The sequence below is a fragment of the Aspergillus karnatakaensis genome (assembly GCF_047715665.1).
Source record: "Aspergillus karnatakaensis strain CBS 102800 unplaced genomic scaffold BJY04scaffold_44, whole genome shotgun sequence".
Classification (NCBI taxonomy): Eukaryota; Fungi; Ascomycota; class Eurotiomycetes; order Eurotiales; family Aspergillaceae; genus Aspergillus; species Aspergillus karnatakaensis.
Genome location: NW_027395756.1, coordinates 255,241 through 271,663, shown reverse-complemented (window position 1 = coordinate 271,663; position 16,423 = coordinate 255,241). Strand labels below are relative to the sequence as shown.

Below are 16,423 nucleotides of genomic sequence, written 5' to 3'. Positions count from 1 at the left end.
GCTTGGTACAGTATGTTAGGCAGAAGTGTTTGAAGGGAGCACTGCCCTAACACGAGTGGATATACGGAGATATAGAAGTTCAACGAAGGTAGCACTGAAACAATAGTAAATTCGGGAATAGATATCTAAATATATGCTAAACGTCCCCAAAATCGCTTCGAAAAAGCAAGAGCACGAGGAATGCTCATGAGAAAAGTGGTAGTTGAAAAGGTGGTAAAAGGCCTCAAGCCGGTAATCTTTATCTAAATCCCCGTCCATGTATTCAATGTCTGTCGTCCTCCATAGTCATAGTCATTCAGTATTAATTTCGACAAAGAAGTCTATAAGTAAAGTCCATTAATCAAGCACCCAGAAGAGAGAAAAAGGTCTGTGCTTTATTACTTTACTGGGCCTTGTTCTTAGCAAAAGCCTGAGCACCATCAACTAGGCGCCTCTCGGTGTTTTGCCGGCCGTTGACGAAGTCAGGGTAGTTGAGGGTCAGCTCGACCGAGCCGTTGACGATGTTATCAACGGCCTCAACACCGAGCATGAATGAGTGGTCCTGGTTGCCGACCTCATAGCGCCAGCTACCGAAACGGCCACGGGACCAGATATCCAGCTCCTGCAGCTTAGGCAAGATTTGGGTAAGAGCGCCCTCACGCTCCAAGGATGGTGTGGGATATCCGTGGTCGAAGCGGCGGTGGTAAGTGGAGACGATCTCATCACCAGGCTGGAGCATCTCGGTGTTGACGAGACCCTGAATGGACTCGGCGAGAAGGGTCTCGTAGTTAACGGGCTTCATTGAAGACTCGGAGACTTCAAGCATGATAGACCAGTAAGGACCCTCTTGAGCCTCGGTGCTCTTGGGCTTGGAGCCGTCGGCAAGCTGCAGAGTGGGGAGCTTCTTGGACGCCTCAGGCTGGTTGTAGGGAGAGTAGTTGGAGAAGATGGTGGCGCGGTAAAAGGGGCAGTTGTCCTCGGGGAAGTAGAGCTGCATAAATGTTAGTGGTGAAGATATTGACGAGGAGTTGGCTGCATCTTACCCAGCACTTGTCGCCGATTCTCTCAGGGCGAGATCCGCGGATACCAACACCGATAACGTGGGTGGAGGAGTAGAAGAGCTCCTTGGTTAGGCTGACCAATTGCTGGTCGCCGATCTGCTCAGCGAGGTAGTCCACGGACATGGTGGAGACGAGCTTCTGGTAGCCGACGGTGGTACCATCACCCAGCGTGACCGTCTTGTTCTTAGCGTTGACCTTGACGACCTTGCCCTTATCACCGAAGCGAGTGTTCTCCTTGGGGAGAGTGTTGGCAACGGCAATCCAGATACCACCAGTACCGTCGCGAGCGGGGAAACGGAATGTAGCGTTAGGACCCCAGTTACCGGCGGTCTTGTTGAGGATAACATTGGTAGTCACAGCCTTCAGGTTAGGAGCGGCGACACGTTCACCGAGCCAAGCGCATTGCATCTGAATAGCGCGCGCTGTTAGCAAATGGTGAATTTTTAGGGATAAACAGGATAGCTTACCTTGGTCGTAGGCACAGCCCAGACCTTATAGTTATATGGTCGCATGAAAAGATCGGCAATGCCAGTTCCCATCATGCGCACAATCCACTCGTCGAAGTCCTTAGGCTTGGTGTTTGCCACACGAGCCTCGAGAGCGGCATCAATCATGCCGTCAATGCACTTGACCTGTTCCTCTTTGGGAAGCATGGAAATGTTGTTCTGGAAAGGGTAGGGGACCCATTGTTCCTTGCAGCGTACGTAGGAGATACGCTGGTGCTCGTACCAGTCCTCATCCTTGGGAAGAGCTTCGTTGATACAATCATCAAAGTACTTGTAGTGGGAGAAGATAACGTGGCCACCGACATCGTAAAGCTGTAATTGTGTTAGTTTCGGATCGGTATGTGGGCATTACGTCTTATTAGCGAAAGAAGGGTCCACGTACGAAGCCTTCGGGTGTGACATCGGTAGAGGCGAGACCACCAGGGGTCTCATTGGAGTCGACAATCAGCCATGAGGGGCCGTTCTAGAGCAATTGTTAGGAGACCGGCCTCGCGCGCAGTAGGAATAGGGTTCGTACGATCTGATTGAGACGCTTCGCGGCACCCAAGCCAGTTGGGCCAGCACCGATGACGAGGACGTCAACTGAGCTGTAGAGGAAAGCAAGGTGGTCAGTCTCGTCCCTGATAACCCCTGAGGAGGCAGCAAGTGGAGGGAGCTCCTTACATATCGGGGTGGGTCATCCTGCCTTGTAGGATATCCTGAAAGCTGGGAACGCGGTTTAAGGTCTTGCGGGCTAGGTTGAGCATAGAAGAGAGGGGGCTGCAGAGCAACTGCAGGTATTTAAAGAAAGGCGGGAGAATGAATTGAGGGGGAGGAGAAGACGGTGAGGAAGAGGAAGGTGGGTGTAATAATAATAATAACCTTTTTTGCGGGCGGCGGGCGGCGGTCGGAAAACGTGACGAAGCTGGCTGGACTATTGTTGTGGGGTGTGTGCCTGTTTCAAATTTCCACCCCGAGACTACTCACAGCTCGAGATCTCGAATGGTTCTATGGAATCGGATTGAGATTAAGAATTAATGTTAGATTTATTGGTCGTGATTCGCGGCCATTCAGACATCACGCACGGTCGTGGTTGAGCCTTGTACCTTGGACACGGTGAAGAAAAAAAGGGGGAGGCCAAATCAGACCCCAAGGCTCAGGATGGGTCTCTGCTATCCTCTGGCAATCGCTTCTTGGTGGCCAACCGTCTACCTTTACGATCGTTTCTTGCGCCATCTGCGCTTCTTCTGATACCTCGTTGGATGCCCTTCAGCAGCCCTTGAACAGCCAGTGTACGAAGTCCCCATGTATTAGGATGGTGGGAAAAACTTCTCAGTACTTCTTGGTTGTTCGTGGATATCGCCTCCAATTGGTCCTCCCTGGGCCTCAAGCCTTATCTTCGTGTCGACATGCCTGTCGTTGTACCTATATATTATTTAACCCTAAGCACTTAAAGACACTGACTGACTGCAAGGGGTGTCAGGTGGTTGCGAACCCTGAAACCGGGAGATTGCCGCCGCGTCAGTCCTATATTAGCCGGTTCTATATAAATACATACCAGTATATATATAGCTCGTTACCAACAAACTGACCGGAAGTTAATAGCCTCATCGAGGTATCTTGCAGATGACCTTCTGCCCCGTCTCGCCTCAAGATATGCTCTTTCAAGCGTAAAATACATTGCACAAGCAAAGCGATGTCAATGGCATAAAGAAACGAGTTCAAGTTTTGAATCTCAAATCACAGTGTTCGCCGTGAAACAACGGATGGGTGGCGTTGGTGAACCTGAAAGCACAACGATTCTTCCATTCGAGAACGGCATGATGCGCTTGTAACTCTCATCTACGGAATATAGCGAATCTGGAGATAAGGGCCTGGATGTTCATTGCTGTCGCATCCGCGGACCTATTGCAAAAGCAGACGGCGGAGCATCCCGTCTGTACAACGGGGTATGGAGACGGGTACGTAGTATACGTACGCCTCGGATTTAATGCCAAGGCAACAGTTGATCAAAACCCGTCAAAGGCCCCTTTCAGAGCTGATATTGGAAGTTTGGATGCGAGGCGGCAGCACAATTCTGAGGCAGGGTCCACTGATTGTCACATCCAAGAGGGGAAGGATAGGGAAGATCTCCATCCGAAACTGAATGACATCGTCTACTATCCGGGAGCGTTGACTCGCTGACGTCGAGCATGGCGAGTTTCAAACCATGAAGATCGGGGCAAAGGACGCTTCACTGTTGCTGTTAGCCTGTGAGAAGATGAGGATCTATCCGCGACATTCAACGCTTGTGTCTGAGCACGGATCACACTCTCTTGAACCTTCAGTCATTGCGGAGTATATCGAGCCGGATGATGAGCAGCTCTGTAACAGGTTCCCAGACGAAAAATTTGATATAATCCTCAATCTGTCTCGAGGGCACACTCTGAAGCGATTTCACGACGGTCTCTGGTTGAAACTCATCCCCTTAACGGATGTGAGCGCGATCCCATCACGGTGATGGCGCAAGGACCCAGCGGCCATCAGATCGCTGCAGCAGTCTCCACAGGACAGGGACTCTGGCGGGGACACTATGGAACAAGTGCCCGGGCGACGCGGGTAACTGAGCGCTTGGCTCCAGCCAGCTTGCGTAATGCTTCCTGTGCCAAATAAGTCGGTGTCGAAATGTTAATGTTGATCAGCATCGCTGGTTTTATTGCTGTAAAATTGAGACGAGCTGATCAATCCTGCGACCTTTTCTGTCGAATGTCTTTGAAGAAAGCGACAGGTTTCGTTAGAGGGGCAACTTCCAAGAGACCAATCACTCAATTAGGAAACAGGGTCTGGATTGTCGAGGCGAATCGAGCCTATCGAGGCCTTCGAGATTTCGACGGTTGGACCTTGGTGCCAAAGGCCTAAAGAGAGCCTTCATGCGGAAAAGGGGCGATGGAGGCCACTCTTGTGGGGTCTTGGATTGACACTCGCCACGAGCGCAATGGCCATTCATGTATTGTCTGCCATGACCCACACTCAAAAGGCAAGAACTTGAAACAGATTTTCGACAGGATGAACTTTGAAGACCAGAAATTTGTCTCAACAGCGCCCGCCGCCGCATCATGCACTCTGGGCGGCTTCGCCTCCAAGCTGTCCCGCAAATCTATGGAGAGTTCTGTAAGATACGATACTGTCAGTGATGGCTAATCAGAAGTCAAGCTCAGGCAATCAAGTTTAGATTTGCTTGCATTTACCAACGAGGCGGGCGGTATGGAACCATACAATACAGTGAACGCTGAAACATAAAAGATGTCACCGCCGCAAGCTTCACATTCTGGCATAGAGGCTAGAAAGTCGAAACAGCTCCTCAGATTAATAATAATAAGAACAATCCATCGGAAAGGCGAAGACCAAAGTGTACGGAGTAGGAGTAGCGTGTCGTCTATTATCATTGAGTAACCGCCTCTGGGGAGCGTCTGGGTCTGCTCTCCACTGGCGAAATATTACCGCCTGAAATTCGTGAAAGTATCCGAAGAGCTGGAAAAGTCGTCGTACGCAAACACCGAGTGGCATTCCCGGCCAGTCGCAAGCTCAATTCATCATCTTCAGCCACCTGCGCGAGATCTCCCAAAGGACTTGAGAGTTGAGGACAACTTGCGGATCCCCTCTTTGCTCTTCCATTATTCTTCCATCCATCCATCCATCCATCCATCTTGTTTCCCCTTCTGACTTCAGCTTCCAAGTTACCGAAATAATCCACACAAGAACTCCCTAAGCCCACCCGTGCCGCACTTTGGTCCAACGAAAGGTCATCATTATTCCAGGCCCCCAAGCCTCTCTCTTGCGCAGCTTCCCTCTTCAACTGCACCTCCTCTCCCCTTCCTCTCCTCCCCGCTCCTCTTACCAGGCTCTTATCTTGCTCCTCGTCCAGTCTCTTCTTGTTTGCCCTCTATTTTCCTTTGCTACCTTCGTCCAACTCTAGACACACACTCGTTAGCCCTCTTTGACCTCGCCATCCTAATATTGTCGCTCTGCTTTCCGCCTTCTCCTTTCACACTTTATTCTTAAACACGTTGCCCCCCTGGCCTCCGCACAGTTTAATCCGAGCAGCCTTTCACGGCCGCGACCGTTCGACTTTCAACGCTTCCTATCAGACCAAGCTCGCGCTTTCAATATGAGTTCCGAAGAGAAAGTCAGAACCTCCGGCGAGGTCTCTCGTCCGGAGCCCACTCTGCCTACCGTCAACCCTGCTGCTGAGAAGTCGGAGCCTCCTAAGCCCACCTTCCATCCTGCAGTCTATGTTGCGTGAGTCGACCACGAAACTGAAGCGCTTTTTCTGAACGACCATACTAAGACTACAAATTCAGTACCTGGATCACTCTGAGCTCTAGTGTTATCCTGTTCAACAAGCATATCCTCGATTATGCCAACTTCCGTGAGTGCTACCCCCCTATTCTAACATTTCGAGAGAAAAAAACTGACTGGTATTGCTCCAACAGGTTTTCCGATTATTCTCACCACATGGCACTTGGCTTTTGCGACCTTCATGACCCAGCTTCTCGCTCGCACCACAAACCTTCTCGATGGCCGCAAGACTGTAAAGATGACTGGCCGTGTTTACCTCCGCGCTATCGTCCCCATTGGTCTCTTTTTCAGCTTGAGTCTGATCTGTGGTAATGTGACATACTTGTATCTATCTGTGGCTTTTATCCAAATGCTCAAGGTACGATGAAAGTGCGTCCCAGGTTGAAATTGTTGCTAATTCTGCTTTCAGGCGACCACCCCCGTTGCTGTCTTGCTTGCCACTTGGGGCATGGGCATGGCTCCGGTCAATCTCAAAGTCCTCACCAACGTCGGTATTATCGTTCTTGGTGTTGTCATCGCCTCGTTCGGTGAAATCAAGTTCGTCTTCATTGGTTTCCTTTTCCAGATTGGCGGTATCATTTTCGAGGCCACCCGCTTGGTTATGGTGCAGCGCCTTCTCAGCTCCGCCGAGTACAAGATGGACCCTCTGGTCTCTCTTTACTACTTCGCTCCCGTTTGCGCTGTGATGAACGGTGTGACCGCTCTGTTCCTTGAAGTCCCCACCCTGACCATGGACCACATCTACAACGTCGGATTGTGGACCCTTCTGGCCAACGCCATTGTTGCTTTTTTGTTGAACGTTTCCGTTGTCTTCTTGGTAAGCGGAATTTGGGGAATGCATGTATTCGAGCAACTGCTAACGAAGACCACAGATCGGCAAGACTTCTTCGCTGGTCATGACTCTTTGCGGTGTTCTCAAGGATATCCTCCTGGTCGTTGCCTCAATGATGATCTGGAACACCCCGGTCACTCCTTTGCAGTTCTTCGGTTATTCGATTGCTCTAATCGGTCTCGTCTACTACAAGCTTGGTGGTGAGAAGATCAGAGAATACACCAGCCAGGCCGGCCGAGCTTGGGCCGAATACGGCGTCACACACCCCGCCCAGCGCAGGTTCGTGATTATCGGTGCTGCTCTTCTTAGCTTCTTCCTGTTCGTCGGCTCCATGGCTCCCAGCTACGCTCCCGAGTCCGTGGCTAGCGTCAAGGGCATGCTCGGCGGAGCCACCGCCGGCAATGCTTAGATGCGCTGGGTAACAGAATTCAGGTGTGGTGCCGTAGCGTCTTCCGATGAAACCTCGGGAAACGCCATGGCTGCACCGTGAAGCTGTTTTTGATGCTTCGGTGAGGCTAAGATGTTGAACGACAAAATCTTTTCTTCTTTACACTCCTTCGCTACTGCGGCCTCCACAGAATCTCATGGCCATTTACCACACTTCGAAACTTAATGCCCCTCAAGCTGAGGCGGTCTGTTCTTTATGGGGGATCCGGAGCGCGTCTCGGCACGGCCTCATGCAGGGAATGCAGCCTGTGCCTGGCAGACACCCCGGACCCAATGTTTCTCTTCTCCTTTACCCATTTTACTCAACTTGGTTATGCGGTCGAATCCACGGGTTTATATCATTGTGTTGTCTTTGATTTGGCTCGATGAACTTTTGTCATGTGAAATAGCACGAGGTCTGGTGTCGGATATTGCTTTTGTGATCTGACAGTCCTCCTTACTACCCTTTATCTATTCTTATTAGTCACTGTATCTTACGTACTACCAGCAAAATAGAACTGTTGATTGTTTCACCTTTGGGCTTCTCCCGTCTTACCTCTAACAAGATTGTCTCGACAATTTGCTGCCTCAGGCATTATTGCCGCTCACTTGCAGACAGGTTCATCAGGCATTGACCAATAAAGTCATCAGCCGGCCTGTCTACCGGATCAACAAATCAGCAAAGTCAGTGGCGCGACAAGGACTCCAAAGTGGATCGACACGCGGACCGAGCTCTTTACACAAGCCAATCAAGCTCTTTGCATTGTATTTAGCCCCGTCTCGAAAAGCCAATCGTTGCAGAGTCCTTGCAGGGCGATCTGAGCCTGTGGATCAGCGCCATGGGACGGCTTGATACAGTAAGGTATGGTATGCTGGCTCCGGCCGTTGCAGGGGAAACAGCAAATCTAGCGGGCTGGGCACGGTAAAGGCATGTAAAATTACAGCCGAGAGCTGCACTCCGCATCTGCAGCTCATCCATGATTGCTCTCTCACAGTCTGGTCTGCATCTGCCATCCGCATCCGTCAGGACTCAGTCAGCCTCTCCCCCTTCCTTCTTTCCTTCTTGCTTTTCTCGTTCACGCGCGTCTTTCTACTACTTCTCCTCCTCCTCCTCCTCCTCCTTCTCCATCACCACCTCATCGTTTCCTCTCGCATCTACTCTTGCTGGAACTAGCTGCCATCTATTTTTCTCTTCCTTATCTAGGCATATTCTTCTCTCTTCATCCAACCTACCGACCTTCACCTGCTATAGCACTTACCTCATCTTCTGTCTCACCTCTTTGCAACCGCCCTCCCTATTGGCCTCCGACCCTTAACCGGCCGGATCTCGCAACAAATAGGTGGTTTTAACCTTGTTGTCTAGCTCACTTAACTGAACAGATCGGATTCTTCGCGTCCTTGTCGCATCGCAAAGCTGACCGCGTTCGACTGCCCTTGATCCGTCTTCGCCATGTGCCCAATGCTTCTCAGTTCCCTCCGAGACGGCCCGACAATGATCCTATCTTCTCCCCCGGACCATGCTTTCTACCAACATCCTCACCAGCCGAAGCTAGCCTCTTCCCCGGGAGTTACTTCTCGACCTGCGTTCTCGAATGGCTTCCACTCCAACGGCTTTCTGTCCGGCGTGAACTCTGGAACTTCGACCTTTCCAGGCCTTACAGCGAGTCATAAACCTTCGCGCAAGAGGTCGCGTGATGATGTTGCCGCTGAGGATAATGCCACTGAGCAAGTTCCGAAAGTCTCTGTTCCTCCCATTGCCCCTGTATCTCAAGAGAAGCCTATATATGGAGAAAGCATGACTCTCATTAACCCTCGCACTGGGATGGCGCTCTCTGCAGAAAGCCAAACAGGAACTTGGTATGAAGAGGCGATAGACAATGCAATGGCTACAGCAAAATCCACTACGTCCCAAACCGACGCGTCTCGCAAGTCGCAACGTCTTGATCCCTCAGCTCCTAGTCTCGACGATATCACCTCCTCTAGGCTTGAAAGACAGCTTCTAGAGAACGACATTGATGAGAACCGCCGTATCCTTAATACATCCTCGCGCTCGAATCCTCTTACACATGCGGAACCCTTGGTTGATGATGCCACTCGCCTGCTTGGAATCAGCTGGCAGCGCGTTCAAGCGGGTGACGACGTTGACATGGCTGCGGCTGTGCGTGGCTGGAAGAAGTATGTCGACCGGCAGTTCTCTCAGTATCTCGGGGATTCGGAGATCCTCATGAAAAACCGCGCTCTCAACGCCTACCTCGTGGCCGCGCGGCCAATAATTCCTTTCGCAGGGCCTGCTCAGGTGCCTGCTTTCTATCTTTTCAATGACGATCTCACCCAAGGCCAGCTCGTAGCCACGTCATGGGATTCCTGTTTGCGAAACCTCCGGTCATCTCCAGTCGTGTTTGAGGGCACTGAGATTCTCAATGCCTTCGACAAGCCACTTAGATCAGTCACTCAGCATGGCCAAAATGTGTTAGGAACAAACCCTGTTGATTCAGGGCTTCCGCTTCTTCAAACCATGTGCGCTCAACCTACCGCTGGCTTCGGATTGAGTACAAGCGTGGGTCTGGGGACGGGGATGGACATTGATCTATGATTGTCTTTTCACATGTCATTTGTCGTGATAGACCGACGCTTGACATGACGAAGCAATACTTCGAATCGACGTATGACCACATGCTTGAGCGACACCGACAACTTAGACGACGCATCATTTCTGCCGACCTCGACAAAGCCAGTGGTTTTCACTTCTGCAAATGTCATCGAAAGATATCGACCAAATGTTTGTGATTATTTTCTTTTTTTCTTTCTTGATTCTCAGACTTTATTTTTTTTTTCCTCTCGGGGTTTTAACTTTATTTGGTGTTGCTCGAACCGACTGGTACACACACGGCTTCGCTTGGCTTTGGTTTTGATTCGTTTGCATTATTTTGCTATTTCTTCCTATTTTCTCCCCTTAAGTCGTATCATTTTGCGATCTCTGGGACCGTATGGTAGTCCTGGTGGCTACTGAAACCTTTCAACACAGCAGCTTATATCAAAAAACAAAACAAAACAGATACTACCTATACAGACAAATACAAGAAAGAAATGATTCAGCTGTGACGCCGTCTGATCATAAACTGAATCAGGTATTGCAGCTCAGAGACCTCGTGCCCAAATCCAACTTCCTGTCCAAACCTACGGCTACTACAGCTATTTTCAGCTGAATAAATGACGTCTCAGTAGTCTAAAGGACGCAGGATTAGTTCTACTCTAGAATGCATAACCTAGTTCATTTGAGCTCTCACTCCATCAATCAATTACTACAAAACAGCCCCCCATGAAGACAGACTACTGACCAAATAACTAAGCAACTACCTAAAGATATCCATTTTTCCCCTTCTCCAGCCAGCATAACACGCGCCTTTCCCTGCTCCTTCTCCACCATGAAATACTCTGCTATGCCTTTTGGTAGGTCTCTCTTTTGCCCCGAGCTCCACCTCTACCTCTCCTTCACAGCGTACCTTCATCTCCTAAACTTAGTACCTACTGCACCTTTGGATCCATGCTCGAAGAAAACAAGAGCGAGCGAGGGAGGCACTTCTACTTCTCCCACCCCTTCACAGAGGATCCCTTAAGCTCGTTCTCCGTGATCTGCTCGGTCCCATTCGGGCTAGGTGTCTGGCTATCCGCAGCCCGAGCACCCTTGACCATGAATAGGGAGTCGATTTCCTCGAGACTGAGGTTTGCGGTTTCGGGGTAATAGAAGTAGAGGATCTGATCGTGGCCAATGTTAGTATGCAAGTTCAATAGTAATAGCAATGGTGGTGGTGGTGGTGGTGGGTGGTTTGCGAAGGCTGGAGTATGTATGCATGTTTACTCCTGGTTCAGGGCTGGAGAGTGAGTGGGCGCTGGGAGCTAGGGAGAAACGTACCGGGATGAACGACAAGTTCAGACACATAAAGATAAGATAGCCCTTCCACTGAAGATCATTGATCAGCGTCGGCCCGATCATCGCGACAAAGAAATTCCACAGCCAGTTTGCTGAGATTCCGATAGCATTTCTATTATTGGAGATCCAATTAGCTTTGTCGGCACTCCATACTCGGGAGTGGTTGGTGGTGGTCACGCTGGATGCTAGCAAGGGGCGTGGGTGTGGAATGTCAGAGACTTGGCTGACAAGTAGACTTACCCTTTTGTCCGGACGTGGAAAGGGAGTAGTTCCGGGCTATAGACCCAGGGGATACAATTCGTCGAGGCGCCGAAGATGAGCATGAATAGGAAGAAGAATGCCACGGAGGCGCATCCCGCGGGTGTTTCTTGAGGTGTGCCTTGATTGTGACTGAGTTAGGGCTTGGGTTGCTAAGATCGTTTGAAGACTAACCTTTGAAAGAGAGAAGAATGGAGATCATCATCATGCAAATGAAGAGGCCGAAAGATCCCCACATCATCGGTTTTTTCCGGCCAAGACGATCAGAGTAGAAAGTGGGATAGAAGGAGCCTATGGGTTTAGTTAGACTAGGCGAATTCTTCAACGCGGTGTGTGAGGATGGTGCGGTTGGCGACGGAGAAGCATAGCTGGATGAGGCTGGATGACGAACTTACCAATGACAAACATGACCTGAATAACACCTCCAAGAAGCAGACTGGTCTTGGGGTCCAGGCCCACATTTACTTCAAGCACTGGAGATGATTAGCAGAGTTCTAGCTTGTTTGAGTGTTTCGTACCTGTCGTGACATAGGACTGCAGATAGGTCAGAGAGTTGAGCTTCTACCGCAACAAGCAAAGAACTACTTACGACGATAATGTTGACACCTCCCATCTGGTTGATGAACTGTAGCCCATAAGCCAGCAAGACTCGGCGGCCTGTCTGTATCTCATCCTTCTTGAGTAGCTGAGACCACTTGTACTCGCCGCGGAGGTTGTCAAGCTCATTGGCTCTGAAGATACCGTCCACATCGTTGACGACTTTAGGGTCATTCGACCGCCTGTCATAGAAGTCGCAGAGAACTTGCACGGCAGCATCATTCTGGCCTCTTCGGCACAACCATCGAGGGCTTTCCGGGAGTCTTAAGTTCGCCCAGCCCCCCTGTTAGCAGTGGTCTAGGTTCAACAGGCATGGACTAGACTCACCCCACAACCATAATAGCAACAGTGATGATGAAAACCACTTGAAATGCTACTGGTAGCCTCCAAGCAATCGATCCAGGAACAAAGCTCATTCCATAGTCGAACCAGTAGGCGGCCGAGATGCCCACTCCAACAGCGAGTGGCTGGCTGCATACATACATTCCTCGATTCCGCGCCTCACAGAGCTCAGATTGGTAAACCGGCACGATCGAGGTCAAGATTCCCGTCCCGATTCCGCCAATGAAGCGGGAGACCAGCATCTGGGCCCTAGAATATGCACATGCTTGTGGGATAGCTCCAATCTGGTGGGGTGGTGTCAGTGAATTCCTCCTTGCTGAGTTGAGATATGAGAAGTCAAACTCACCGTTAGGAGACCCATGGCAATCCACATGGACTTTCGAAAGCCAAGACGATCACTCGTCAGAAAGGCTGCAGCGGTACCAGCCAAGCAACCTATGTTGTATATGCCGACAATCACCCCAAGGATTGCGGAACTGGGATAGTCCACAACCCGAAGGAAGTCTTCATTCCCAAGGATGCCTGCAAAAGCCCCTTGGTTGTAACCTGACCATGGTGGAATAGCACGTTAGCCTACCGCCCTCAGCTGGTGTCTTGGAGTCCTTACCGAAGAGAACGAACGCTACAAGACAAGTGAACAGAATGGCCATGCGAAGGCCTAGCCCCCTGCCATACATCTCGAGCTTCACCATGTTCCTGGTGATGGACAAACAGCGCACGAACTTGAACTTTAGACCCTCAAAAGTGCTTGGTCGGCCGTAAATGAGAAAAAGGAAGCCTATGACATGTGCACAGGTAGAAGATTGGCTTGTTCAAACCGCAAACATAAGGCTTATAAGGAAAGTCAAGCATGAGATCTGCAGCGTATACTGCCACAACGCATGGAAAGTGGTTTCCATATTAACGCTCGTCAGAGGCGAAGCAATATACCTTGGTCATGCTAATTCAGGACGTCCTTCATACCAGCCTTCGCGGGTAACCCGGGAATACTACCGTAGCCAAAGACATGAAAGAAGGAGGTAGAGTCAGCCGATGTTGCCTGGGCTCGCTCGGTCTCGCGGCCTTGTTTCTGCATTCTGTATAGTGGGACGATGTCCTTGAACATTCCTGATGGATAGCGAGGTGTGAGGTCAAGGTGTCCGAGCACAAGAACCGGAGTGAAAAGTCGCATCTCATGTCGTGGCCACAATGGCGCTTGAGACCGTTTCAGCTCTCATGACTCAGGGGGTCAATGAATCAAGATATTCTGAGTCCCGTGAACCTTCCGGTGGATGAGCTAGCTAAGACATAGATCTCGACTGAAATAGGGTACTGTAGACTCGCCCCTTGCCTAGAGTCCCAAGAGGTCAGACATGGTCAGATCCAATTGGCAAGCCTGACGGACTGGCGGGCATACGTAGGCAAAGAACCTGCAATGCCCAAGATGGGACTAGCCTCACTGACTGATGGGAAGTACGAGGCGTAGATCCGGACTCCGGTCGCTCTTGTGGCCACTGTGGTAGGAAAATAATCTATTTTGGAAGAGCTTTGACAGCAGGAGCTGCTTTTTGCCGTCTAGCAATGGTTTTATACTTTGAGCCGCGCAGACGAGACTAGCGCGAACGTTGGTAAGAACGTTGCAGTTCAAGTTGCATTGGTTCCGAGTAGAGCGTGGGCTGCCTTACTCGTATCTAGACGTCCGCTAGTCACTATCGTAATAATCACTACCATCATCATAGTAGTCGTTGTACTGGCCGGAGAACGCGGCATCAACGCCATCGTCATCGTCCCCATCATCTTCATCATAATCATCTCCTTCGTCAACGGGGCCATCAGCATCTGGAGCCGCCGACGCTGTTTGCAAGACCTCTTCCGTTGGCTTTTCGGGTGATTCGTTATCGACCTTTTGAACTGGGACCCTACGTGGCGCTGGGTCTTCGATAGGACCGGATTTCGAAGCTGCTGCTGGAACGGTGATTCCAGCACCTTTCGCAGGCGTTGAAGGGGATCCAAGGAACCTTGGGCGCTTTGTATCTGCGCTAGGTTCAAGGCTGGCGCTGCGTCTGGAAGCCACGCTTTGGCTACGGCTTCGTCCTACACTCTCACCATCCTTCGCAGCCTCCTCGCCTCCTTCCTCTCCAAATAGCGTCTCAAGGAGGCGATAATTGATCTTCTTACTGAAGCCCCGTCGTTCCAGCATTCGGCGAGTGGCTTCTGCTGGTGTAGAAGCTCGTGTGCTGCGGCCATCCCCGTCTTCTCCTTCTCCTTCGAGGTACCGTACGTCGCCTAGCCTGCCCTTGCGGCGCTTCCGCGGCTTTCGGTCGCCAGGTTGGCTATCTGCCTCCGCCAGAGCCCTCTTCAGTGCTTTGGCTTGCTGTGTGCGTAGGTAGTCTTTATTTTCATGAACCCAGATCCATTCCTTGATTTCAACTTCAGCAGGAGATAGCAAGCATTGAGAAACTTCAGGATCAGATTCGAACTCTGCCTCGTCAATCTCGGGATCGTCTGAAACAGCCGTCTTCGGCTGGGTCGGCCCTCCCTCAATGCTCTCAACCATATTGGACCCTGTGGTGAGGTATTCCGTCATCTCATTCTCTAGTGCTTCTTCCGAAGCTACTTGTTCAGGGGTTGGAGTGGGTAACTTAGGGCGGCCGTTTTTCTTGGTGCGTGTTGAATCCTCGGTTTCGGGAGTGACTGACATGGGCGATGGCAGCTGACTTTCCTTATCCGCTTGTATCAAAGCCGGGTCGATTGGTAGACTAGGAATAGCAAAGCCATCTGCGTCAACACGCCTTGGCGGACTGAATTCCGGTTCGTCCAAATCCCCTTCGATCTCAGCAGCCGTTTCAGCCGCCTTTGTCTTGATACTTCTAGCCGGTTTCCTTCCATCCCTCGCTCGAGTGAAGGAGGGCGGGTCGTGTGTGTTCTCTAGCTGTACGGAGCGAAATTGATCGACTGTCAATTCTCCACTCTCAGTGGAGCTGAACTCGTTAAGTCGTTGGCTAATGGTGATTTCTGTCACCTTCACAACATACACCACTTCACGGACGGTGCGGCGAAAGTTGTTCATCCGAGCTGCAAGGATCAAAGCGGCTCCACAAATACCTGCAGGACGTCGACCAGTTGTCATCCAGTCACGATTCATGCGCTGCACAATGCGCACAGCTTCGCTAGCCACCTGCATGGTAGAAGGACCAAATTCAAGCTGTTTGGCAAACCGGTATATCAGAGACTCCGGGTCTATGGGATTCATCAAAAATACGTTTCCACCGAGACGGAGCTCATCTAACAGCGATTTATAAGTCCGACCAAGTTTGAAGACGTTGATCTAGAAAGGGTTAGCCATATACCTAGAACCGTTTGCTGTTTAGATCTAGGGCTCACCATTAGAACGTCTGCGAAATCAATCAACATCACTGTGTTGCCATCTTGCCTTCGGCAGGCAATATAAAGACAAACGGCAGCCACTGTCTTAGTTCGACGACCTTGTATAAAATTAAGCCCTACAGCGAGCTTGAAGACTTGGCCAGCAGCCTTCGAGGCACTTTCAGGGATGATTAAAGCGCGCGCTAGTTGATTTATATAACGGTTTCCTGTCGATGATCAGTTCATATGCGTAAGTAAATATCATGGTGAGTGAGATATACCGTTCTGTTCCGTGATCTCTCGACTCTCCATAGTGCCCCCGCGCTGGAACCCAGGGCCAAAACTGCGGACGTGAGTTTGATCTTCACCGACAAAGGAGCCTTGCACAACAGCAGCACCAGAGGCAGTTTCTCCAAAAGTAACTTCCGAGACAATGTTTGCTTCGCTGACAACTGTACCACACCCAGAACAGACCTTCTGGCCGTCATCTTCAATGATGTGTGGGGCAGGACAACTTGGGTTAGGGCACGTTGCGGTCTTTGGGTGAGTAGTAGGCCTCGCCGGCTGAGGCCGTGCAATCGGCTGAGGGCGCTTGATGGCCGTTGCACCTGGATTTTTCAGACTGGCCAGGCGCCCAACGGGAGGTTTAGGGCCAGTCCTGGAAGGCATGGGCTGCCGCATGCCGGGTCTTGCGGACATAGAGCCGATATTAGGAATTAGGGTGATGATATATTAAGAAGACCTCGATCATGTGCGCATAGACGGCTTCCGCATCAGTCAGAATAAGTTGACAGTAGAAATGGTCTTTGCTAGATCGACATGGTCATTT

At 50.7% G+C, this 16,423-nt stretch overlaps 4 protein-coding genes across 4 annotated transcripts; 2 read left to right on the top strand and 2 right to left on the bottom strand.

The window, feature by feature from the left end:
* Positions 1-89: 89 nt before the first annotated feature.
* BJY04DRAFT_195425 (protoporphyrinogen/coproporphyrinogen oxidase) lies at positions 90-2,349 on the bottom strand. The gene is made up of 6 exons (XM_073712212.1): positions 2,210-2,349; positions 2,064-2,133; positions 1,929-2,009; positions 1,508-1,858; positions 1,023-1,448; positions 90-970 (listed from the first exon to the last, which is right to left on the bottom strand). Exons 1-6 carry the CDS (start codon positions 2,290-2,292, stop codon positions 383-385), a joined length of 1,599 nt encoding a protein of 532 aa, XP_073568506.1. The 5' UTR covers positions 2,293-2,349; the 3' UTR covers positions 90-382.
* Positions 2,350-5,441: 3,092 nt separating this feature from the next.
* glfB (UDP-galactofuranose transporter) lies at positions 5,442-7,221 on the top strand. The gene is made up of 5 exons (XM_073708109.1): positions 5,442-5,803; positions 5,866-5,933; positions 5,998-6,221; positions 6,273-6,680; positions 6,736-7,221. The coding sequence occupies exons 1-5, from the start codon at positions 5,673-5,675 to the stop codon at positions 7,102-7,104; spliced, it is 1,200 nt and encodes a 399-aa protein (XP_073568505.1). The 5' UTR covers positions 5,442-5,672; the 3' UTR covers positions 7,105-7,221.
* A 922-nt stretch (positions 7,222-8,143) lies between these two features.
* BJY04DRAFT_195418 (uncharacterized protein) lies at positions 8,144-10,298 on the top strand. The gene has a single exon (XM_073712211.1). It carries the CDS (start codon positions 8,572-8,574, stop codon positions 9,712-9,714), a length of 1,143 nt encoding a protein of 380 aa, XP_073568504.1. The 5' UTR covers positions 8,144-8,571; the 3' UTR covers positions 9,715-10,298.
* Positions 10,299-10,703: 405 nt separating this feature from the next.
* On the bottom strand, positions 10,704-16,293 carry BJY04DRAFT_209168 (transcription factor TFIIIB subunit BRF1; the record flags this gene model as incomplete). The annotated part of the gene is made up of 11 exons (XM_073714086.1): positions 10,704-10,877; positions 11,035-11,164; positions 11,293-11,431; positions 11,485-11,601; positions 11,706-11,783; positions 11,896-12,170; positions 12,235-12,533; positions 12,596-12,795; positions 14,305-15,556; positions 15,613-15,821; positions 15,876-16,293. 11 exons carry the CDS (start codon positions 16,291-16,293, stop codon positions 10,704-10,706), a joined length of 3,291 nt encoding a protein of 1,096 aa, XP_073568503.1.
* Positions 16,294-16,423: the final 130 nt, after the last annotated feature.

Bases quoted from the DNA above. Each gene is read 5' to 3' on its own strand.
- glfB (XM_073708109.1), top strand. From the start codon at position 5,673: ATGAGTTCCGAAGAGAAAGTCAGAACCTCCGGCGAGGTCTCTCGTCCG. The intron at 5,934-5,997 runs GTGAGTGCTACC...TTGCTCCAACAG, and splicing joins CCTCGATTATGCCAACTTCC to GTTTTCCGATTATTCTCACC. The intron at 6,681-6,735 runs GTAAGCGGAATT...CGAAGACCACAG, and splicing joins ACGTTTCCGTTGTCTTCTTG to ATCGGCAAGACTTCTTCGCT.
- BJY04DRAFT_195425 (XM_073712212.1), bottom strand. From the start codon at position 2,292: ATGCTCAACCTAGCCCGCAAGACCTTAAACCGCGTTCCCAGCTTTCAG. The intron at 1,859-1,928 runs GTACGTGGACCC...ACACAATTACAG, and splicing joins ATGTCACACCCGAAGGCTTC to CTTTACGATGTCGGTGGCCA. The intron at 1,449-1,507 runs GTAAGCTATCCT...CGCGCTATTCAG, and splicing joins GGGCTGTGCCTACGACCAAG to ATGCAATGCGCTTGGCTCGG.
- BJY04DRAFT_195418 (XM_073712211.1), top strand. From the start codon at position 8,572: ATGTGCCCAATGCTTCTCAGTTCCCTCCGAGACGGCCCGACAATGATC.